At 56.1% G+C, this 24,033-nt stretch overlaps 2 protein-coding genes and 1 non-coding gene across 7 annotated transcripts in view; all 3 read left to right on the top strand.

The window, feature by feature from the left end:
- The window catches only part of EBF4 (EBF family member 4), a 33,200-nt gene extending 30,447 nt beyond the window's left edge, over positions 1-2,753 (top strand). For all 5 annotated transcript variants that reach the window (XM_039724655.1, XM_039724639.1, XM_039724647.1 and 2 more), the window contains 2 exons: positions 488-679; positions 1,546-2,753. In XM_039724655.1, the coding sequence (XP_039580589.1) occupies positions 488-679; positions 1,546-1,616 (263 nt within the window). In that variant the 3' untranslated portion in view covers positions 1,617-2,753. The remainder of the gene's footprint in view (positions 1-487; positions 680-1,545) is intronic.
- A 3,909-nt stretch (positions 2,754-6,662) lies between these two features.
- DYSF (dysferlin) overlaps positions 6,663-24,033 on the top strand; it is a 70,759-nt gene continuing 53,388 nt past the window's right edge. Inside the window, exons 1-22 of the mRNA XM_039724004.1 lie at positions 6,663-6,772; positions 10,625-10,680; positions 11,183-11,274; positions 12,349-12,454; positions 13,102-13,216; positions 13,299-13,492; positions 14,054-14,182; positions 14,292-14,354; positions 14,471-14,521; positions 14,599-14,629; positions 15,033-15,148; positions 15,895-16,021; positions 16,291-16,394; positions 16,485-16,553; positions 16,631-16,674; positions 16,768-16,850; positions 18,310-18,351; positions 19,056-19,171; positions 19,617-19,730; positions 21,019-21,196; positions 22,209-22,333; positions 22,788-22,894. Of these exons, the coding sequence (XP_039579938.1) occupies positions 6,685-6,772; positions 10,625-10,680; positions 11,183-11,274; positions 12,349-12,454; positions 13,102-13,216; positions 13,299-13,492; positions 14,054-14,182; positions 14,292-14,354; positions 14,471-14,521; positions 14,599-14,629; positions 15,033-15,148; positions 15,895-16,021; positions 16,291-16,394; positions 16,485-16,553; positions 16,631-16,674; positions 16,768-16,850; positions 18,310-18,351; positions 19,056-19,171; positions 19,617-19,730; positions 21,019-21,196; positions 22,209-22,333; positions 22,788-22,894 (2,150 nt within the window). The 5' untranslated portion in view covers positions 6,663-6,684. The remainder of the gene's footprint in view (positions 6,773-10,624; positions 10,681-11,182; positions 11,275-12,348; positions 12,455-13,101; positions 13,217-13,298; positions 13,493-14,053; positions 14,183-14,291; positions 14,355-14,470; positions 14,522-14,598; positions 14,630-15,032; positions 15,149-15,894; positions 16,022-16,290; positions 16,395-16,484; positions 16,554-16,630; positions 16,675-16,767; positions 16,851-18,309; positions 18,352-19,055; positions 19,172-19,616; positions 19,731-21,018; positions 21,197-22,208; positions 22,334-22,787; positions 22,895-24,033) is intronic.
- LOC120509798 lies at positions 16,674-16,784 on the top strand. The gene has a single exon (XR_005629346.1). It is a non-coding gene; the product is annotated as a small nucleolar RNA SNORD67 (small nucleolar RNA).

Here is a 24,033-nt window from a genome sequence, read left to right as displayed (position 1 = left end):
CCTGAAGCCATCGCCCCAAAGTCATTGTGGGGTTCCTGGGGGTCCCCAGAGTCACGGGCTGGCCCTGTGGGATCCCCAAAGACATGTGACAACCCTGGAGTGTCCCCAAAGCCATCACTGAAGGCAGGAGAGGGAGCGGGGACATGGCCAGCTGAGGTGGGATAGTTTTGTCCCTGTCCTTGTCCCCATCCCTGTCCTGGCCCATCGTTGTCATTGTCCCTGTCTCTCTCACTGGTCCTGTCCCCATCCCTGTCCCTGTTCCTATCCTTGTCCCCATCCCTGTCCCCAATCCCATCCCTGTCCTTGTCCCTGTCTCTCTCCCTGTCCCCATCCCTGGCCGTGTCCCCATCCCTGTCCTTGTCCTTGTCCCCATCCCCATCCCAGCTCCATCCCTGTCCTGTCCCCATCCCTGTCCCATCCCCACCCCTGCCCGTCCCCTCGCGGTGTCCCCTGCCCCCCTCCGAGCCGTGTGTGGCTGTCCCCTCAGTCCTGCCCGCCAGTCCCCCGCTGGGCGCCTCGTCCGTCGCTGTCACCTCGGGCCCGGGCACGGCCACCTCGCCCGGTGGCTTCTCCTTCTCTCCGGTGACGATGATCTCGGCCGTGAAGCAGAAGAGCGCCTTCGCCCCCGTGCTGCGGCCACAGGGGTCCCCCCCGCCCGCCTGCGCCAGCGCCCTGCAAGGTCAGGCTGTCCCCAAGGCCACCAAGGCCACCAAGGTCTCTGACACCCAGCCCCGGGTGGCCCCTGCCCCATGGAGGGTCCCCGGTGTCACCACGCTGCTGATGTCCTGTACCTGGGCGTGGTTGGGGCTGCCCTGTGCCACCCGTGTCCCTCTCTGTCCCCACGGTCCCCAGGGTCCCTGACATCTGTCCCCAGCCCCATGGAGGGTCCCCAGTGTCACCGTGCCCCTTGCACCTGTCTGGCTCTCTGGTCAGGGCTCTGCTCTGTGCCACCCTTGTCCCTGTCCCTGTCCACCAGTGTCCCCAGGGTCCCCAAGGTCCATGACATCTGTCCCTGGGTGGCCCTGTCCCACAGAGGGTCCCTGGTGTCACCACACTGCTGATGTCCTGTACCTGGGCATGGCTGGGGCTGCCCTGTGCCACCCGTGTCCCTCTCTGTCCCCACTGTCCCCAGGGTCCCTGACATCTGTCCCCAGCATCACCGTGCCCCTTGCACCTCTCTGGCTTTCTGGTCAGGGCTCTGCTCTGTGCCACCCTTGTCCCCATCCACCAGTGTCCCCAGAGTCCCCAAGGTCCGTGACATCTGTCCGTGGGTGGCCCTGTCCCATAGAAGGACCTCGGTGTCACTGTAATCCTTGGACCTGCCCAATGTCCTGCCTGGAGCTGCCCTGTGCCACTCTGGGGCCTGTCCCCCCGTCCCCAGTGTCCCCAACACCCAGCCCAAGTCCCCCTGCCCCACGGAGGGTCCCCAGTGTCACCACACTCCCTTCCTGATGTCCCTGCCCATGTGACGCCCATACCCGGGGTTGTCCCTGTCCCGCTGTGTCCCCAGTGTCCCCTGGCTGACGCTGTCCCTGCCCTGCCCAGACCCAGCTTTCGAGGACTCGGACAAATTCCACGCTCCGGCGCGGCCGCTCCAGGGATTGGCCTATTCCTAAGGAAGGCATGTCCAGAGGGGCTCCGGACCCCCCATCCCGCTGGGACAAGGACTGGGGACATCCCTGTCCCCTGTGCCCTCCCCTCAGAGCTGGGCGGAGCCGCCACGCGGAGCGGGATGAGGGGACCCGGCCCCCTGATGTCCCCACCCCTGGCGGCCCCGGCCTGGCCCAGCTGAGGGGGGACTTGGGGAAATCCTGGAATGAGCCAAAATTCCTGGGTTCGGCCTCGGGAAGAGGCGGAGAGAGCCGGGAATGGGGCAGAGGAGGGAGCGGGGTGGAGACGCCGGGATGGGCAGGAGGGGTGGGCCAGGATGGGAGGGATGATCCAAGGTGGGATGGATGCTCTGGGATGAGATGGATGCTCCAAGGTGGGATGGACGATCCAAGATGGGATGGAAGCTCTGGAAAATGAAGGATGATCCAGGTGCAACGGGTGATCCAAGGTAGGATGGATGATCCAGGTGGGATGGAAACTCCAGGATGGGTTGGATGATCCAGGTGGGATGGATGCTCTGGGATGAGATGGATGTTCCAGGTTGGGATGCGTGATCCAAGGTGGGGTGGATGATCCAGGGTGGGATAGATGCTCCAAGGTTGGATGGATGTTCCAATATGGGATGGATGCTCCAGAAAAGGATGATCCGAGGCGGGATGGAACCTCCAGGATGGGTTGGGTGATCCAGGTGGGATAGATGATCCAAGATGGGATGGATGTTCCAAGGTGGAGTGGATGATTCAGGAGGGACAGATGATCCAGGATGGGATGAAAGCTTGGGAATAGGATGGATGATTCAAGGTGAGAGGGATTATCCAAGATGGGATGGATGCTCTAGAAAAGGAAGGATGATCCAAGGCAGGATGAATACTCCAGGATGGAAGGGATGTTCTAGGTTGGATGGAAGCTCGAAGGTGGGATGGAAGCTCTGGAAAAGGATGGATGATCCAAAGTGGGATGGATGACCCAAAGTGGGATGGAGGCCCTGGAATAGGGTGGATATTGAGGGTTAGAGGGATGATCCAGGAGAAGATGGATGCTCCTGGGCAGGGGGGATGATCTGGATGGATGGATGGATGATGGATGGATGGATGGATGGATGGATGGATGGATGGATGGATGGATGGATGGATGGATGGATGGATGGATGGATGGATGGATGGATGGATGGATGGATGGATGGATGGATGGATGGATGGATGGATGGATGGATGGATGGATGGATGGATGGATGGATGGATGGATGGATGGATGGATGGATGGATGGATGGATGGATGGATGGATGGATGGATGGATGGATGGATGGATGGATGGATGGATGGATGGATGGATGGATGGATGGATGGATGGATGGATGGATGGATGGATGGATGGATGGATGGATGGATGGATGGATGGATGGATGGATGGATGGATGGATGGATGGATGGATGGATGGATGGATGGATGGATGGATGGATGGATGGATGATGGAGGGATGGATGGATGGATGATGGAGCCATGGATACTCCAAGGCAGGAGGGCTGATCTGGGGCAGGATGGACGTGCCCAGGAGAGATGGATACTCCAAGGTGGGACGGATGCTCCGGGTGGGAATATCCTGGATACCCCAGGACAGGACGGATGCTCCGGTGGGACCCGGCTCCTCCCGCCTTTCCCGGCTCTCTCCCCACTCCAATCCAGAGCCTCACCCACAATTCCAGAATCTGATCCCAGATCCCGGATCTCCGCCTGTCCGGGATGAGGATCCTGATGCCACCCGGGGTGTGGGGACACCGCAGTCCCTGTCCCCTGCCATTAATTATCGCCATTATTATCGATATTAATTATCAGATTTATTTTGACCACAGGGAGGGGGGTGGTCCCTGGGTGTCCCTGTCCCCTCCCCCAGCCGGGAATTTTGTACATAAAACGGGAAGAATTCCCAACATTCCCCTTTTCCTCCGCTCGGGGGTGGCTCGTGTCCCTCCCCTCGTGTCTGTCCCCTCTCGGTGTCACCGCGTGTCCCCCCTACCCCGGGCTGGGGGGGTGACCTTTGGGGACAATGTCCCCCCCTCGCGGAGGTGGCGCAGGGCGTGGCCGGGGGCCCGAGGGGGAATTAAAGACCTCGTGGAAAAGCTGCGACTCCCGGCATTTGTCACCCCCGGGATGGTGACACCGGTGTCACCCCGCTGTCCCCACCCCTTGGGGACACAGCGGGGATGTCCCCACGCCCGGCCCCGGCTCATTCCCAACGCTGGAATCCGGGAATGCTCCCGGGAGCTGCCCCAGCCCCGTGTCCCCCCCGCCCAGGCCACCCCCGGTCCCCTCCAGCTGCGGTGTCACCTCTTGTCACCTCCCCCCGCCCCCGCGCGCCGGGATGAGCGCAGGAGGAGCTGGAATTAATTGCGTTAATCAAGAAAGGTTAATGAGGAGGTGGCGGTGCCAGCGCGGGGGGCGGGGGGGTGGCACAGCTGGCACCGGCACGGGGATGGCGACACGGGGCGGGGACACCGAGCGGCGACACGGGGCTGGCAGCGCGGCTGGGGACACCGCGTGACCCCCGTGGGGACAGCTGGTGACACCCGTGGGGACGGGCCACGCGTGCTGGGGACGGGGGTGACACCGTGACCAGCCTGGGGTGGTGGCACCGTGAGTGAGCACGGGTGGCACGGGTGGTGAGGACAGTCACAGGTGGTGGGGACACGCACGGGTGTTGGTGACATGCAGAGGTGTTGGGGACATGCGTGGCACATGTACAGGGACACTCACATGACACATGTTGGGGACACACACAGGTGTTGGGGACACACAAGTGGCACATGCCATTGGGACACTCCCAGGTGTTGGGGACATGTGATGGGGACACTCAATGGCACAGGTGTTGGGGACACACATGTGGCACTCCCCATGGGGACATTGACAGGCGGTGAGTTCACGCCCAGGTGCTGGGGACATGAGGTGGGGACAGGCACGGGTGTTGGGGACACACAAGTGGCACAGGCGTTGGGGACACTCGCAGGGCTTGGGGACACTCACATGGCACAGGGCCTGGGGACATGCACCGATGTCCCTTCCCATTCCCGTGGGTGCCCTCGGCTTTGACCTCCCCTAAATCCCAAATTTCTCCCAAATCCCGAATTTCCCCCAAATCCCCAGGTCCCAATCCTGGCTCTGCCGGCTTTGGAGTCACAGCTGATCCTGGGATTTGGGGCCAGGAAAAATGGGAAGGGATAAAGCCAAGAGGGAAAAGTAGGAATGGGATAAACCCAAAGGGGGAAAAATGGGAAAGGGATAAACACAAAGGGGGAAAAACTGGAATGGGGTCGGGTAAACCCAAAGAAGGAAAAACTGGAATGTGATAAACCCAAAAAGGGAAAAGTAGGAATGGGGTAAACTCAAAGAAGGAAAAAACTGGAATGGGATAAACCCAAAGAGAGCAAAGAGCGAATGGGGTCAGATAAACCCAAAGAAGGAAAAATGGGAACGGGATAAACACAAAGAGGGAGGAACGGAAATGAGGGGATGGGATCAGGGGGGTATCAGGGAAAAGGGGATCCCAGATTCCAGATCCCATCCTGGTTTGGGGTGGGACTGGGGATCCCAGATTCCGGATCCCAATCCTGTCCTGGTTTGGGGTGAGATCAGGGATCCCAGATCACAGAACCCCATCCCGGTTTGAGGCAGGATTGGGGATCCCAGATCCCAATCCCATCCTGGTTTGGGGTGAGATAGGGATCCCAGATTTCAATCCCATCCCGGTTTGGGGCAGGATCAGGGATCCCAGATCTCGGATCCCATTCTGTTTGGGGTGAGATAGGGATCCCAGATCCCATATCCCATCCTGGCTTGGGGCAGGATCAGGGATCCCAGATCCCATCCTGGTTTGGGGTGAGATCAGGGATCCCAGATCCTAGATCCCATCCTGGTCTGGGGCAGAATTGGGGATCCCAGATCCCATCCCGGTTTAGGGCAGGATCAGGGATCCCGGATTGTGGATCCCATCCTGGTTTGGGGTGAGATCAGGGATCCCAGATCCCAGACTGTGGATCCACATCCCAGTTTGGGCAGGATCGGGAATCCCAGATCCCGGAGCCCATCCTGGTTTGGGAATCCCAGATCCCATCCCAGTTTGGGGTGAGATCAGGGATCCCGGATCCTAATCCCACCCTGATTTGGGGCAGGATCTCCCAGAGCTGCTTTCTGGGAAAGGCCTGGGCTGGAAAGAATTCCCAAAAATAGCCGGGGGCGGGGCCATTCCCAGCTGTTCCCGCCGGGAATGCCAATCCCATAATGGGGGTGGGGAATCCAAATCCCCCATGGGACACAAAAAGGGGGTTGGGAATCCCAAATTCCCATCCCAGGGAAAACTGGGGAGGTGGGGATCCCAAAATTCCCTCCTTAGGGATCCGGGGGGATTGAGGACCCCAAAAGCCCCTTGATGTCCCCAAAGTGGGGTTGGGGACCTGAAAATTCCCTGCTTGGGGACAATGAGGGAGTGGGAACCCCAAAATCCCTCTAAACGTCTCCCAGGGAGGGGTGGGGACCCCAAAATTCCCTGCTTGGGGACAATGAGGGAGTGGGGACACCAAAATCCCTCCCAATGTCCCCAGAGGGGAGGGTGAGGACCCCAAAATTCCTGCCTTGGGGACAGTGGGTGGGATTTGGGACCCCAAAATTCCTCTCAGGGCACAAAATGAGGGTTGGAGACCCCAAAATTCCCTTTTGGGGACACTGAGGGAGTGGCGACCCCAAAATTCCCTCTTGGGGACAATTTAGGGCTGTAGGGACCCCAAAATCCCTCCCGATGTCCCCAAAGGGTGACTGAGAACCCCAGACTTTGCATCCTGGGGACACTGAGGGTGTGGTGGCCCCAAAACTCCCTCCTGGGGACAATGTGTGGCTGCAGTGTCCCCCAAATCCCCCCGATGTCCCCAAGGGGGGGGTGGCGCCGCAGCCCCGCCCCTCCCCCACCCCCGGGCCCGGGTCCCTTTAAGGGAGGCGGAGCCTTGGAGGGGGGAGGGGGGGAAATCCCGGGATTTTTTTTTTTTTTTTTGGGAAGGGGGGGATGCAGAGGGGTGGGGGAGGGGACGATGCTCCGCGTCTTCGTCCTGCGGGCCGAAAATGTCCTCACAGGCGACAGCGACATCAGCGACACCTACTGCTCCTCCACATTCCAAGGTGGGAAGCTCCAGAGGGAAAAAAAACCCCTGGGATTTGGGGTGATTTTGAGGGTTTTGGGAGAATTTCGGGGAGGTTCGGCCACGCCCGGCTCGGTCCTAAAAGTTGGGATGTGGCTGGAAGAGCCGCGCGTCCCCCCTGTCCCCGTTGTCACCGCCACCCCTTTGGTGTCCCCTCCCCATTCCAAAGTATGAAGCTCCAGAGGGGAAAATAATCGGGATTCACGGGAATTTTGGGGGGTTTTGGGGGGATTTTGGCGGCCCTAAATGTTGGGATGGGGCTGGAAGCGCCGCCGGACCCCGCTGTCCCCGCTGTCGCCGCCGCCCCTTTGGTGTCCCCTCCCCATTCCAGCGTGAGAAGCTCCAGAGGGGCAAAAAAACCCCAAAATTCTTTTTTTGGCTAAATTTGAGGGAATTTTGTCCCGAGAATCTGGGATGTGGCTGGAGGAGCCGCGGCTGCTCGCTGTCCGCGTTGTCGCCGCCCCCTCTTTGGTGTCGCCACCCCGCTGGTGGCACTTGGGGACCCCCCTAAAGCCACCCCCGGTCCCCGCGCGGTGCCGGCGCCGCGGTTATTTTGGGATTTTCCGCAGGGCGGGGGAGGGGACGATCCCAAATTTGGGAATTGTCTCTTCCAGGGGTCCCTTCCCGGGGTCCTTTCCCTCTGGGGACAAAAGTGACATTGAGGGGACAAAGGACAAAGTGACGTCACGGGTTGGTTGGTTGGGATTTTTTTTTTAATTGGAAAAAGCGTCTTTTTGGGATTTCCCGGGTGTTCCTGGATGAGGGAGCGTTCCCGGTTTTCCATGGAATTCTCCCGGTGTGGGTGTGGCATTCCCGGTGTTCCGCTCACCCGGAATTCCCAGGATTTGGGGGTTTGATGTTGCCGGGATTGCGGCATTCCCGAATCCCGGGGCTGGGGCATCCTCAGGCCTTGTAGGATCCAGGAATTCCCAGGGATTCATTGCCCATCCCTGGGGTTCCCAGCAATCCCAAATCCCAGTCCTGGGATATCCTTGGGGTTTCCAGAATTCCCGGGTCCTGATGTTTTGATTTCTCATCCCTGGGGATTGTGGGATCCCTGAATCCCAGGGATTCATTCCCTATCCCTGAGGTTCCCAGCATTCCCAAATCCCAGCGTTTGGGGGATCCCTGGGGCTCCCAGTATTCCCAAATCCAGGGGTTTGAGGGATCCTTGGGGTTTCCAAAATTCCTGGGATCCAAGGATATCATCCCCATCCCTGGGAACTGCCGCATTCCCAGATTCCTGTGCTGGGTCATCCTCAGGCTTTGGAGGATCCCTGAATCCCAGGGATTTATCCCCCATCCCTGAGGTTCCTGGAATTCCCAAATTCTGGTGTTTGGGGGGATCCTTGGGGTTCCCAGCATTCCCAAATCCCTGTGCCAGGTTATCCCTGGGGTTTTGAGAATTCCTGAACTCCGAATGATTTAATTCCCCATCCCTGGCAATTGCAGGATCCCCAAATCCCAGGGATTTATTTCCCATCCTTGGGCTTTCTAACATTCCCAAATCCCAAGATTTTATTCCTGGTCCCTGGGGTTCCCAGCATTCCTGAATTCCCAAGGATTTTATTCCCCATCCCTGGGAATTGCAGCACTCCCAGTTCCTGGTGCTGGCTCATCCTCAAGCCTTGGAGCATCCCTGAATCCCAGGGATTCATTCCCCATTTATGGGGTTCCCAGTATTCCCAAATCCCAGTGCCAGGCTATCCCTGGGGTTTCCAGAATTCCTGAATTTCCAACGATTAAATTCCTGAATTTTCATTGATTAAATTCCCCATCCCTGGGATTCCCAGCATCCCCAAATCCCGAGGTTTCACCATCCCTGATATTCCCAGCATTCCTGGCTCCCAAGGATTTCATTTCCCACCTCTAATTCCTGGGATCCGGTGATTGATTTCCCCATCCCTGGGAATTGCAGCATTCCCAGATTCCTGTGCTGGGTCATCCTCAGGCTGTGGAGCATCCCTGAATCGCAGGGATTTATTCCCCATCCCTGGTGTTCCCAGCATTCCCAAATCCCCGTGTTCGCCCATCCCTGGGAATTGCAGCCTCCCTGAATCCCGGGGATTTAATTCCAACTCCCGCCCTCCCCATCTCCCCCCAATCCCAGCTCTCCTTCCCACGATCCCGGTTTTTTCCCAGCCCCTCCAGGGGCGTTCCCGTGCCGGGAAGGGCCGGACCGGGAAAAGGGGGTGGGAATGGGATCAGGGAGCGGATCCTTACCCCGGCTTTCCCGACCCCGGCTTTCCCGATCCCGGTTTTCCCGATCCCGGCCATGCTCCGCTGCCTGCTCCAAAGGGCTTCCCAACTTCCCAGCCTGGAAAAGCGGGATAAACAAATCGATCCCGTGGCCAGCCTGACATTCCGAGGTGAGGGAATCCCGGTTTTTGTTTTTTGGTTTTTTTTTTGGGGAAAGAAGGGAGGGTTTGGAATGTTTTTAGCTGCTTTGGAAGCAGCTCCCAGGGAAGTTTGGGATCTGGGAAGCTCCTAAATCCTTGGAAAATCATTCCCTTTGCACCTTTTATCCCCTCGATCCCAAAGTTTTTAAATCCACGCTGGATTATCCCTGGGAATTCCATCCCTTTAAATCCCTGAATTCTGCACTGGGATGGATGTGAATAATCCCACACGGAGCAGGGGTTATCCCATTCCCGAGGGATGGATTTCCTGGGAAAACGGAGGGGTTCGCACTCACAAAATTCCTGCTGGAGGACGGCGCTGCCCTGGCATTTTCCTGGAGCTCGAAAAAAATGGGAAGAAATCCCATTTTAAACAAAAATTAGGGAAATGGACGAGCGGCTCCCGGTCCAGGTTTTCCATTTGGAATGGGGGTGCTGCTGATCCCATTCCCACCGGGATCCCTCTGGAGAATCCTGGGAGCTCCATCTTCAACCAAATCCCGATCCAGGGCAATTCCAGGGCTCTGAATCCCGGGAAAAAATCAGGAACGAGATGGGAATGAATCTCTGGATGAGGACAAACAGCAGGATGAGTTTTCCATATTCCCACAGCCGGGAAGTTCGGCTCTTCCCCAATCCCAGATAGGGCAGGAGTCACTGAACGGTGCGAATAGAGCGGAAAACCGGGAATATTTGGAATATCCCGGCGTCTCCCGGGATTTGAGTCACCTCCATTGTTTGGCCTTTTCCTTTTCCTCTTCCCGCGGGGGTCCCTCCCTTGGGATGCGGCGACATTCCAGGAGGGATGAGGGGGGCGTGGCTTTGGGAAGGGGGTGGATGCATTTCCAGGATGGGGAATGTCTGCGGGAGAATCCCGGGATTCCCACCTTCAGTTTTTAGGGGATCCTGGGGAAACTGAGGCACAATCCCGAGACTGGGAATGTTTGGGATCTCCTCTGGCTCTTCCCACCTTGAATTCCCTTGGAATTGGAAACCTTTGGATGCTCCTGGGGAAACTGAGGCACAGCAAGGAGGGGGTTCCATGGGATTTTCCAGCGCATTTTCCAACATGGAAGGGTTGGGGATCCAAGTGGGATCCTGGATCCAATTTCTGCATTCCCAGCTCTGCTTGGGAACAGGGAATGGGGCTGGATCCTGATCCTGGGGATTGTAGGAATTTCTGGAAGCTCAGTCCTAGCTGGGAGGAGAGAATGGGATCCAGTCCTGGCCCTGGGAATTTCTGGAAGTTCAGCTCCACCTGGGATCAGGGAATGGAGCCTGATCCTGATTCTGGGAATTCTGGGAATGCCTGGAAGCTCAGCCCCAGCTGAGATCAGAGTTTCATTCAGGGATCCTGATCCTTGGGATGCTCCTGATCTTTGGGAAGCTCCCAAACCCTGGGAAGATCCCAATCCCGGTTTTTCGCCTTCCAGGTGTCAAGAAGAGGACAAAGGTCATCAAGAACAATGTGAATCCTGTCTGGAATGAGGTGAGAATTCCCAGTCCCTGGATTTATCCCTGTTCCCAGAAAACATCCCCGAGTCCAGGTGATTCCCTGGGGCTTCTGCCCCATGGAAATTTTGGGATCGTTCCCTTTCTGTTCCAGAATTCCAGGCAGAATTCCAATCTCTTCCCCTTCCATCAAGGTCTTATCCAGTCTTGGCATGAATGTTTCAAGGAATTTCTATGGAATGGGAATTTTTCCAGCACCTTTTCCCTTCCAACGTTGTCCTTGTGCTCCCATGGGCCAAAATTCCAAAAAAAAGGGAATTTGGTGGGAAAAAGGGCACAGATTTGGGGCTGGAGCAGCTCCCAGGATTTGCTCCTTCCTGGTAATCCATGGCCAAGGAAAACTTTTTCCCAAGGCAACTTTTCCTGGTGGATTTGCTGGAAAATTTGGCTTTGGGAATGCTGTGATTCCGAGGGGGTTTGGGATTTGGGTTCTCCACTTCCAGATGCTGATCCCAGCCTCTCCCTCCTCTTTTGTCCAGGGATTTGAGTGGGATCTGAAGGGAATTCCGCTGGATCCCGATGCCGAGCTCACCGTGGTGGTCAAGGACCATGAAACCGTGGGAAGAAACAGGTGGGAAAAATTCCGGGGCTGGACAGGGCCCCTTCTCCCTTTTCCCATTCCCGGGATTCAACCAGCTCTTCCCAGACTCCGCGGATTCCCACTGTGGGATGGCTGTGGGAGGCTGGAGCCACATTTTTGGGCTGCTTCGCTCGGAATCCGGGGGAAATTCCAGCGTTGGAAGGTCGGGAATACACAGGGGGTGGTTGTTTGGGGACAGACACTTCAGACACTTGGCCAGGATTTGGGAAGCGCTGCCAAGATCACTCCCAAGGAGCCGGCAGTGCCGGGAACGGCGATGGGAGCGGAGCCTCCCGTTTCCTTCCTCTGGCTGATCCCGGTGCTCCCCCATTCCAGGGGTTCCCTGTGGATCGGGGGCTCCTGCTGGGTGAGGAACGAGGGGATTCCGGTGATTCCCGGCCTTTCCCGGCTCTGTGGGGTGGGTGAGCTGCTTGGAAAAAGGAAAAAATAAAGGAAGGGATTTATTTTTAGGGGTAAGAGGTTGGGAATGCGGCCCGGGGCAGGAAGGATCTTGATTCCAGAGCTGGAGCTGAGGCTGGAATTGCTGCTGGGCTGAAATCCAAGGGGGCTGGAATTTGGGGCTGCTCCAAGTCCTGGGTGCCCATAAATAGCCACGGGAAAATGGGAGGAGGGTCCTGGATCCCGGAGCAGGAAGATTCCGGCTGACACCTCCCAGGCTGCTCCAAGCCCCATCCCAGCCTGGCCTTGGGCACTGCCAGGGATCCAGGGGCAGCCACAGCCAATCTGGCAATTCCAGCCCAGCCCCTGCCCACCCTCCCAGCCAGCAATTCCTTGCCAAGATCCCAGCCCAATCTCCCCTTGGCCAGTGGCAGCCATTCCCTGTGTCCTGTCCCTCTGTCCCTTGTCCCCAGTCCCTCTGCAGCTCTCCTGGAGCCCCTTTAGGGACTCTGAGAATTGCCTGGATTTTTCCCTTCTCCAGGGGAACATTCCCAGCTCTCCCAGCCTGGCTCCATCTCCGGAGCCTCCTCTGGACTCCCATCCCTGGCTCTGGAATGGTTTGGATGCCCTTGGAGCAGCCCTGAGCCCTCTCCCTGTTCCCCGCAGGTTTTTGGGAGAATGCCGTGTGCCGCTCCGGGATGTTCTGGGCACTCCCAGCCTGGCGGCCTCATTCAACCTCCCCCTGCTGGACTCGCGCAAGGAGAGCACCGGGGTGAGTGCCCGGCTCCCAGTTTGGGACCAGTTTGGGGCCAGTATGAGCCATAGCATGACCAGGGGGGCTCCCAGTTTGGGACCAGTTGGGACTTCCAGTCTGGGACCAGTACAAATCATGGCAGGGTCAGGAATCCTCCTAGTTTGGGACCAATTGGGGTTCCCAGTTTGGGATCAGTACAAGTCATGACATAGTCAGTTTGGGCTCCCAGTTTGGGACCAGTATAAGCCATGGCATGGCCAACTGGGGCTCCCAGTTTGGGACCAGTACAAGTCATACCATGGCCAGTTTGGGCTCCCAGTTTGGAACCAGTTGGGGCTCCCAGTTTGGAACCAGTTTGGGCTCCCAGTCTGGGACCAGTTGGGGCTCCCAGTTTGGAACCAATCTGAGCAATGTCCCTCCCAGTGGCAGCTCCCAGTTTGAGACTAGTCTGAATCTCTTCCCTCCCAGTTTAATCCCAGTCTGAGCCAGATCCCTCCCAGTCGGATCCGAGTTTGAGTCCTGTCCCTCCCAGTCTGATCCCAGTTTGAGTCCTGTCCCTCCCAGTTGAAGCTCCCAGTTTTGACACCAGTCTGAATCCCTTCCCTCCCAGTTTGATCCCAGTTCTCCCATCCTGGCCTCTCTGACACTCATTCCCTGTTTTCCAGGCTTCCCTGTTCCTGCAGGTGTCCTACATCCCCCCTCCGGGTGCTGTCCCGCTTTTCCCACCTCCAGCCCCTCCGGAGCCGGCCCCGGCTGCAGCCGAGCTGGACACGGTCACCGGTAACCACAACCCCTCCCCATCCCGGTTTTTGGAATCCAAACCCATTCCAAAATCCCACGTTTCCCTTCTTCCGCTGGGCAGAGACGGCCGGAGAGGAGGACACAGAAGATCCGGAGGCCACGGCGGACACGGAGCCCTCAGCGTCCTCAGGAGCACCGGGCTCAGAGCCGCCCACATTCCCAAGGAAACCATCTGGGAATCACATCCAGGGGGTGAAGAGGAGGAGGAGGAGCTCTCCCAAAAAACCTTTATCCAACAAACCACAGGATTTCCAGGTGGGATGAGCTGTTCCCATAAAATGCTGCAGGTTGTCCTGGTGATTCCTTGTCCTCCATCCCATGGGATGATCCTTGTGATTCCCCATCCTCCATCCCATGGAATGATCCTGGTGATTCCCTGTCCTCCATCCCATGGAATGATCCTGGTGATTGCCTGTCCTCCATCCCATGGGATCATCCCAGTGATTCCCTGTCCTCCACCCCATCCCAGATCCTGGTGATTCCCTGTCCCCCATCCCATCCCATCCCATCCCATCCCCCTCCATCCCATGGAATGATCCTGGTGATTCCCTGTCCTCCATCCCATGGAATGATCCTGGTGATTCCCTGTCCTCCATCCCATGGAATGATCCTGGTGATTCCCTGTCCTCCAGCGCATAGGATGATCCTGGTGATTCTCATCCTGGTGATTCCTCATTCTTCATCCCTAGAGATGATCCCAGTGATTCTCTGTCTTCCATTCTGTGGGATGATCCCAGTGATTCTCTGTCTTCCATCCCCTGGGATGATCCCGGTGATTCCCATTCCGCTGATTCCCTGTCCTCCATCCCATCCCAGATCCGGGTGAGGGTCATCGAGGCCCGGCAGCTTCCCGGGATCCAGATCCGGCCGGTGGTGAAGGTGACGGTGGCCGGACAAACCCGGAGAACGCGGATCCGGAAAGGCAACAGCCCCTTCTTCGATGAGGTCAGCGGGAATTCCCACTCCAAGGATTCCTGGGAGAGGCTGGGATGTGGGAATGCACTCTGGGGGGAAAACTGGGATAATGCCTCATCTTCATGCTGGTTTTCCACAGACTTTTTTCTTCAACGTCTTCGAGTCCCCATCGGAGCTGTTCGATGCTCCTATTTTCCTCACAGTGAGTGCTGGGAAAACCTGGAATTCTCCCCTTCCTAGGGAAACCCTTCCCTCTTCCCCACGAGCCTCCATCCCAGCAGGGTTTGGGTTGGATCACCCATTTTACCTCATTTTCAGGTCGTGGATTCTCGATCGTTCCGCACGGATTCAGTGATCGGGGAATTCCGGGTAAGATCCCATCCCTTTTTCCCAGCGTTTCCTGTTCTGGATGAACTCTGGAATCTTCTTTTCCTTTAATCCTGCAGATGGATGTGGAGACCGTTTACTCCGAGCCAAGTGAGCCTTGGGAAATTCCTTTGGTTTTTTTTTGGGAAATGCGCCCACACATCCCAGTTCTTCCATAGAGGGACCCCAAATCCATGACCATGGAATCCTGGAATGGTTTGGGTGGGAAGGGACCTTAAGGATCATCCAGTCCCATCCAGGGAAAAATTCCACCATCCCAGGTGGATCCAAGTCCATCCAACCTGGCCTTGAACTTCCAGGGATGGAGCATCCACAGCTTCTCCGGGAATTCTGTTCCAAAGACCCCTCCCTCTTCCCTGGTCCCTTCCTGGGAAATGAACTGAAATATTCCCTTATCCCATTCCATGATTTTCATTTGAACCCCACCCAGGAGCATTCCTGACCTCCCTGCACATCCAAGGAGTAATTCCCAGATTTCCATATTTTCCTGCAGAACACGCTTTCCGAAGGAAGTGGCTGCTCCTCTCAGATCCGGAGGATTTTTCTGCGGGAGCCAAGGGCTACCTGAAGGTCAGCGCCTGCGTGCTGGGGCCTGGAGATGAAGCTCCCGTGAGTATTCCTGCTGGGAATGGGGGGACATTCCAGCTCTGGGATATTCCGGCCCTGGGATATTCCAGCTCTAGGATATTCTGGCCAATTTGCAGGGAAGCCATGCTTGGATTTTCCTCTGTTTTGGGGGAAAAGTGCTACATTTTCTCATGGAATCCTGGAATGGGTTGGGTTGGCAGAGATGTTAAATCCCATCCCTTTCCAGCTTAGAGGCACCTGCCACTGTCCCAGGTGGATCCAAGCCCCAGTGTCCAACCTGGCCCTGGACACTGCCAGGGATCCAGGGGCAGCCACTGGAATTCTGGGAATTCCAGCCCAGCCCCTGCCCACCCTCCCAGCCAGCAATTCCTTGCCCAGATCCCAGCCCAATCTCCCCTTGGCCAGTGGCAGCCATTCCCTGTGTCCTGTCCCTCTGTCCCTTGTCCCCAGTCCCTCTGCAGCTCTCCTGGAGCCCCTGCAGGGACTCTGAGCATTCCCTGGATTTTTCCTTCTCCAGGGGAACATTCCCAGCTCTCCCAGAGCAGAGGGGCTCCAGAATCCTGGAATGGTTTGGGTTTGGAGGAGACCTTAAATCCCAACCCATCCATGTTCAGGGACACCTCCCACTATCCCAAGTTACTCCAAACCCATCCAACCTCACCTTGGACACTCCCAGGGATGGCAAATCCATCCAGCCTCTCTCTTTTGGGATTTTCCTGCTCATTCCCCAATCCGGGGTGACTTTTCCTGTCATCCTCTTCCCACAGCTGGAGAAGAAGGAGGTGGCCGAGGACAAAGAGGACATCGAGGCCAATCTGCTGCGCCCCACTGGGGTCACCCTCAGGGGGGCCCAGTTCTGCCTCAAGATCTTCAAAGCCGAGGATTTGCCCCAGAGTAGGTTTTTCCCTCACATTTCTCGGAATCGCAACATTCCAGGCAGGAATTAGGGCCCGGAGAAGGGAATGATCCATATTGTAATCCTAGGATATTGGGCAGTTTTATGGGAGAGGAGTTTCTTACTGGTCCGAACTGGTTTTATCCCCCTGCTTTTCCCGCCTGGAGAGTGTCTCCTCCATGGGAATGCTCATCGCACTGGTGGGACAGCTGGGACCCTCTGGATGCTGTGGAGTTCCATGGATTTTGGCATCTCCCTCTTTTCCCAGTGGATGATGCCGTCATGGACAACGTCCGGCAGATCTTCGGCTTCGAGAGCAACAAGAAGAACCTGGTGGATCCCTTTGTGGAAGTCAGCTTTGCCGGGAAAACGGTCAGTGGAGCGGGATCCTCTGGGATTCCAGGAATGGCTGCTTTTCTGGGACAACACCAACTTTTCCCTCTTTCCATCCCTCCCTTCCAGCTCTACTCCCGGATCCTGGAGAAAAACGCCAACCCCCAGTGGAACCAGTGCCTGACGCTGCCGGCCATGGTGAGCACTGGTGTCCCCACGGTCCCCTCCCGGTGTCCCCAGCACCACTCACCCTCTTCCCGTATCCCTTTTCCCAGTTCCCTTCCATGTGCGAGCGGATGAGGATCCGTGTGACCGACTGGTGAGCGGGAAGGGCATTCCCACTGGAGTGGCGGGATGGATGTGGGGACATCCCCCCCACCACAGTCCCCAGAGTGACAATGCCACCTCACAGGGATCGTCTGACGCACAATGACGTCATCGGCACCGCTTTCCTCGGAATGTCCAAGATTTCGGCCCCCGGCGGGGAGCTGGAGGGTAAGGGCGGGAAGCAGGCCGGGATTTGGGATGCATGGCCTTGGAGGAGCTGCATGGCGTGGCTGGAGGTTGGTGGTGGCTTTGGGGGTGTCACAGCTGTCACCATCCCTGCCTGGGGACACAGGATGGGGTCCTGAGGTCACTTTGAGCTGTGCCCCATTTCCAGATTGGATCCAACCCATCTGGATTTAGGATTTGGTGGATTCTTGGGAATGGGGGAAGGAAGTTGTAGGTCCATGGTGTGGTTGGAGGTTGGTGGTGGCTTTAGGAGTGTCACAGCTGTCACTGCCCCTGTCTGGGGACACAGGATGGGGTCCTGGGGTTGCTTCAAGCTCTGCCCCATTTCTGGATGGATCCAACCCCTCTGGATTTAGGATTTGGTGGATTCTTGGGATTTGGTGGATTCATGGGAAGGGGGGAAGGAGGTTGCAGGTCCATGGTGTGCTGGAGGTTGGTGACACGTGGTGGTGGTGGCACCGCTGCTGGCAGCCCATCCCCTCTGAGGTGTCCAGCCCACTGAGGTGAAATTTAGGGGCTGTCACAGGGTGGGAATTCCCATCCAGCCCATGCTGTTCCAAATCCAGGGAATTTTCTGAAGGTAAGGACCCCCAGGCATGGCAGGGTTCAGCCAGATGTCACTGTCACTGGTGCATGTGGGAGGGCAGGAATTTGGGACATGGCTTTGGACCTGCTGAGGACTTGGAGCTTCCACTGGCATGAGCTTTTCCTGCTGCCAGCGCTTCCGTGGAATCCGCGATCCCAGTGGGAATTCTGCACGTGGCTTTGTGATCTGCCTGTGAGCTGTAGGGACATGGGATGGCCATGTTGGAAAAAGTTTGGAGCATGCTGGGATAGTGGGATGTGTCCCTACCCATGGAATAGGATGAGCTTTAAGGTTCTTCCAAGCCATTCTGTGATTCCATGGATCAGGACACAATCCAGAGGCTCCACCTGTGTCCCACCCCCGGCACTGTCCAGTCCCCTCTTCCCAATCCCAACACAGATCCTGGGATGGGCTGGAGAGAGGCAGAGAGAGAGAGGGAGGGAGGATGGGAATGGTGGGATCCCACTGGCATCTGCTTGATCCCATGGAAATCCCTGGGAATGCAACTCAGGGATGCTCTAATCTCGCTCCACCCCAATCCCACAGCCTCTGGAATTGTCCAAGGCCAGGTTGGACAAGGCTCAAAATGATCTGGGATTGTGGGAAGTGTCCCTGGATGCACCTGGATGGGCTTTAAGGTCCCTTCCCACCCCAACCATTCCATGATTCTCTAATTCCTGGATTCCATGACTCCATAATTCCTTGACTCCATGATTCCATGAAAAACCTCTCCCTTTCTCTCTCTGTCTCTCCGCACTAAAACCCGTGGGAATCTCCCCCCTAGTTCCATCTCCACCCCTTTTCCATGCTCTTCTTCCAACCTTTCCAACCTCTCTCCCTCTCTTTGTGCCTCAGATGAGTTTCCTGCTCCTGTGAAGCCTCTGAAACCCTCGGACCGTACGTTCCCAGTAACATCCCAGTTTACCAGCACCTCTCGGGACTGGTTTTACTGGTTCCGCTCTCTGGACTGGGGGAGGATCAGCTGGGATGAGTTGGGCACCTTGGGAAAAGGGATTTGCTCTGGTGTGACCCTTTGGGGATTCCTGAGATGCTGTTGTGTTGGGAATGTGGACCCAGCAGGCACACAGAGCTCAGGGCAGGATTCCCACTCAAAATTCCATAAAAACAAGTGGTTCTCCTCATGGAATCACAGGATTGGAAAATTTCTCTGATCCATTGGCTCTCAAGGCCACTCCGTATCCGTGTCTCCAAGTGCCACATCCTGAGGGATGATCAGTCCCTCCAGGGATGGGGACAGCCCTTTCCAGGAAGGAATTTTCCCGAAAATCCAACCTAAACCTCCTTGGCACATCCTGAGGCTCTTTCCTCTCTCCTGTTGCTCTTACTCTTGTCTGACCCCTCTCTGACCTTGCCCTTTTCCATGGGGACATTTCCTGGAATTGGGAATTCCCAGGATTCAGCACCACACCTTCCATATTTTTCTCCTGCTCTAAGGTGAGGTCATGGGATTCAAAATGGGTGGAAATTCCAGGATTTTGGTAGCCTTCAGCTGTGTGATCCCTGTGACCCTACAGCGAGTGTGACACGTTCTCAGGGTGCCTTCAGGAATCCCTAATCCCTCTTTTCCCTGCCATTCCCAGTGGATGACGGGCTGGGATTCCTGCCGACCTTTGGGCCCTGCTACATCAACCTCTACGGCAGCCCTCGAGAATTCACCGGCTTTCCCGATCCCTACGAGACCCTCAATTTGGGAAAGGTGACCATCGGCTGCTTCCCAGCGCATCCCAAAATAACCTCCGGCTCCTCTTTTCCCAAAAAAAGCTGCTTCTAACCCAACCTGGCTTTGTCATCAGGAGCCTGCTCTGCGTTTCGCTCCTGGCTATTCCTGCTAATGCCTCCCCCATCGGCTGCTTCCCAGCGCATCCCAAAATAACCTCCGGCTCCTCTTTTCCCAAAAAAAGCTGCTTCTAACCCAACCTGGCTTTGTCATCAGGAGCCTGTGCTGCGTTTCCTGCTCCTGGCTATTCCTGCTAATGCCTCCTGATCCCGCTCTGCTCCCAAAATTCCACTTCAGAAGCGCCGGCAGGAATTCTTTCCCTGATCCCGCTACTCTGCGATGAAGCTCCTTGGAAGCAAAGGCAGAGCTCAGCCTCGGGAAGGGAATTCTGGGTTCCTGACTCTTGTTCCTGGTCTATCCCAAGGGCGAGGGGGTCGCGTATCGGGGCCGGATCCTGGTGGAGCTGGAGACCAAACTGGTGGAGCACATGGAGCAGAAAGTGGAGGAGATTCCTGCCGATGACATCCTGAGGGTGGAGGTATTGGAATTTCTGGAAAATCTCTGGGATTGTGGGACACTAGGGAAGGGATGTAGGCCATGGGTGGGGGTTGTCCCATGGTCTGTGAGCTCCTGGAGGGGTCTCCTGCTGGATTTCCATCCCAAAGTATCTAGGTTGGTCCATCTGAGCTGGTCATCATGAGCAGGGAAGTGTGGGATCATGGAATGGTTTGGTAGGAATGGACCTTGAAATGGATTCTGTTCCATGGGCAGGGACAACTTTCCTGATTCCAGGTGGATCCAAGCCCCAATGGCCAACCTGGCCTTGGGCACTGCCAGGGATCCAGGGACGGCCACAGCCAATCTGGGAATTCCAGCCCAGCCCCTGCCCACCCTCCCAGCCAGCAATTCCTTGCCAAGATCCCAGCCCAATCTCCCCTTGGCCAGTGGCAGCCATTCCCTGTGTCCTGTCCCTCTGTCCCTTGTCCCCAGTCCCTCTGCAGCTCTCCTGGAGCCCCTTCAGGCTCTGCAAGGGGCTCCGAGGTCTCCCATGACATTGTGGGAGATTTCCCTTCATTCCAGCTCTCTCAGATTTCCTCCTTTGGCTCTTTTTCCATGAGAAGTTGCAGCCTCCTCTTTCACCTGGTTTTCCTAAAGTTCCCCTGAGATTCCCATGCTGCAAAGTTTGTTATTCCCCTTGCAAGAAAATTCCCATCCTGGGATAAATGAGGTTGGAGAATCCCTCCAAGGTCATCCAGTCCAAGCTGTGACCGATGCCCACCTTGGCACTGAGTGCCACATCCAGGAATTCCTTGGACACCTCCAGGGATGGGGACTTCAAACTTCCCTGGGCACTTCCAAGGCCTGAGCACCCTTTCCATGAGGAAATTCCTACTGAAGTCCACCCTGAGGCTCCCCTGGCACAGCCGGAGGCCATTCCCTCCTATCCTGTTTTTTCCCTGGGATCAGATCCCAACTCCCACCTGGTTCCAACCTGTCAGGGAGTTGTTCAGAGCCAGAAGGTCCCTCTGGATCCTCCTTTTTTCTGGGATGAGCCCCTTTCCGTCAGCTCCCTCAGCTTTTCCTGGTTCTCCAGCCCCTTCCCATCTCCCTCAGCTTTTCCTGGCTCTCCAGCCCCTTCCCATCTCCCTCAGCTTTTCCTGGCTCTCCAGCCCCCTCCCAACTCCCTCAGCTTTTCCTGATTCTCCAGCCCTCTCCCAGCTCCCTCAGCCCTTCCTCAAGGATTTACCCTCCAGCCTCTTCTGGCTCCACCTCCTGGAGATCATTGCCAGCATCCCCTCCACGTCCAATTCCCGCTTGTATTCCAGAAATACCTGCGCAGACGGAAATACTCCCTCTTTGCCGCCTTCTACTCGGCCACCATGCTCCAGGGCGTGGACGGCGCCATCCAGTTCGAGGTCAGCATCGGGAATTACGGCAACAAGTTCGACACCACCTGCCTGCCCCTGGCCTCCACCACCCAGTACAGCCGGGCTGTCTTTGATGGTGAGCATGGCACGGATTCTGTCCTTTGGGATGACCCAAACCCAGCTGGTGGAAGAGAACCCTGGAATTATGGAATGGTTTGGGATGGAACGGGCTTTAATTCCCTGCCCGTTCCAGCTCAGGGACTGCTATCCCAGGTGGATCCAAGCCCCAATGTCCAACCTGGCCTGGGACACTGCCAGGGATCCAGGGGCAGCCACAGCCAATCTGGGAATTCCAGCCCAGCCCCTGCCCACCCTCCCAGCCAGCAATTCCTTGCCCAGATCCCAGCCCAATCTCCCCTTGGCCAGTGGCAGCCATTCCCTGTGTCCTGTCCCTGCAGGCCTTGTCCCCAGTCCCTCTGCAGCTCTCCTGGACCCCCTTCAGGGACTCTGAGGATTCCTGGGATTTTTCCCTTCTCCAGGTGAACACTTCCAGCTCCCCCACAGCTGGGAGACTCCAGAATCATGGAATGGTTTGGGTTGGAAGTGACCTTAAATCCCATGCCATTCCCACCCCATCCATGTTCAGGGACACCTCCCACTGTCCCAGGTGGCTCCAAATCCCAATGTCCAACCTGGCCTTGGACACTTCCAGGGATACAGGGGAAGCCAGAAGTTGTGTCCAGGTGATCCTGCTGAAGGTGTCCCTGCTTGGACCAGACAACTCCAGAGGGTTGTTCCACCTCACCCATGGGGAATTTGTGTCTGGGAAAGAGCAGGGAAGCTGGGACCTCTCTCGTCTTCACGAGGTGGTTTTTGGGTGTACCTTTTTCTGGCCTTTCCCTGCCTTCCATCTCATCCCACCTGGAATGTTGAGCTGGTTTCTGGCCTCGCTGGTGGAGCCATGGAGTCAGATCCAGTTGGATCTTGGTGGGATCTCAAGGATTTGGGGAACACCATTCCCATCTTTCTCCCAAATGCTTTCCGAGGCAAATTCCCATCCCAGTTGTGCTCTTCTCCCTTCATCCGTGCTCCTGAGAGGTGTATCCCGTTATCCCAACACCCCGAGGTGATGCCGTTCTGTCCCCCAGGCTGTCACTACTATTACCTACCCTGGGGGAACGTGAAGCCGGTGGTGGTGCTCTCCTCGTACTGGGAGGACATCGGCCACCGCATGGACGCCCAGAACCTCCTGCTCTACGGAGCCGAGCGGCTGGTGAGTGACCAGGGACACCCCTGGGGACACCGGGAGGGGACAGAGGCCACCTCTAGGTGGGGAGAGTCTGGTGACAGAGCCGTGTAGCCACTGGATGAGGAACTTCTTGGAATCATGGAATGGGTTGGGTGGGAAGGGAACTTAAATCCCACCCAGTCTCACCCTGTTCCATGGGCAGGGACACCTCCCACTGTCCCAGGTGGATCCAAGCCCCAGTGTCCAACCTGGCCTGGGACACTGCCAGGGATCCAGGGGCAGCCACAGCAAATCTGGGAATTTCAGCCAATTCCCGTTGGATTTCTCTGTTGGAGCTCCAAACATTTGGATGCAGATCCCTGGTGGGACCCAGAGTGAAATCTCTGATCCCTGGGAGTTTCCTCTTGCTGGGAATATCCTGGAAGCAGAATGGGGTTCCAGGTGGTTCCTCAGCTCCTGATCTCCACTTTTCCTGCAGGAGGCAAACCTGGAGAAGGTCCACGTGGCTCTGAAATCCAACCACTCTCCGGTCGAGCTGGAGGCCCTGGGATTCCAACTGCTCGATGACGTCATTGCTGACTGCAGGTACTTCGGGAATTCAGGATGGGAAACTTTTCCTGATGTATCTTCTTGGCCTTGGAAGGGAACACTGCCTCTGCCTCTCTTCTCCTTTTTTCTCCCCTCTTCCCCCTTTTCCCTCTCTTTTCTCATTTCTCCTAATTTTTTCCACTTTTTCCCCCTTTTTCCCTTCTATCCCTTTTTTGTTTGTTCCCTCCTTTTCCCCCACCTTTTTTCCTTTTTTCTATTTTCTCTTCCTCCTTTCCCCCTTTTCCCCCTTTTCCTCTCTTTCCCCCCTTTTCCCACTTTCCTTTTATTCACTTTTCCCTTTTATTTCAGTTTTTCCTTTTCCCTCTTTTTCCTTTCCTCCCTCCTCACTTTCCCCTTTTTTGCTTTCTTTTTTTCCTTTTCCCCTTCCCCCTTTTTTCTATTTCTTTATTTTCTCCCCTTTTCTCCCTCTCTCCCTTTTAATATTTTTCCTTTTCTCCCCTTTTTACTCAGTCCTCTTTCCTTTTTTTTTTCCCCCTTTTTCCTGTTTTTTCTTTTTTCCTCTTTTGCCCCCTTTTTTTCTCTTTTTGCCCTCTTTTCCCCTTTTTTTCCTTTTCCTCTCTTCCCCTTTTTCCATTTTTCTCTTTTTCCTGCTTTTTTTCCTTTTTTTGGTCTTTTCCCCCTTTTGTTCCCTTTCCCCCTTTTCCCCCTTTTTGCCTTTTCTCTCCCTTTTTTCTTTTTTTCCCTTTTCCCCTTCCCTCCCTCCTTCCCCCCACCTTTTTTTCTTTTTTCCCATTTTCCCCTCTTTTTCCACCTCTTCTCTACACATTCCCCCTCACTCCTAATCTTTATCCCTAGACATGTCCAAGGCCAGACTGGACACAAGGCTTGGAGCAACCTGGGATAGTGGAAAATCCCAAACCATTCCAAAATTCCATGTTCTCCCTATTTACCTGCAAGAAAAAATGGGATTTACAGATCCCAATCCCAATTCCTGAGGTGGGGATATCGCATGCTTAAAAATCTCCTTCCAAACCTCTCCACGGCCTAAAAATAAATTTATCTTTCTCTCCATCTATTTTTTCCGGAGGAAATCCTGATTTGCAGCTCAGGAGCCGGGAGCAGGAAGTTAATTTATAGCAGCGGATCCATAAATCCTTGAATTTTACAGGAAAAAC

Source organism: Passer montanus, unplaced genomic scaffold (assembly GCF_014805655.1).
Source record: "Passer montanus isolate IOZ18808 unplaced genomic scaffold, ASM1480565v1 scaffold109, whole genome shotgun sequence".
Taxonomy (NCBI): domain Eukaryota; kingdom Metazoa; phylum Chordata; class Aves; order Passeriformes; family Passeridae; genus Passer; species Passer montanus.
Note: the sequence above shows the minus strand (reverse complement) of the source record. Positions and strands in the feature narration are given on the sequence as shown.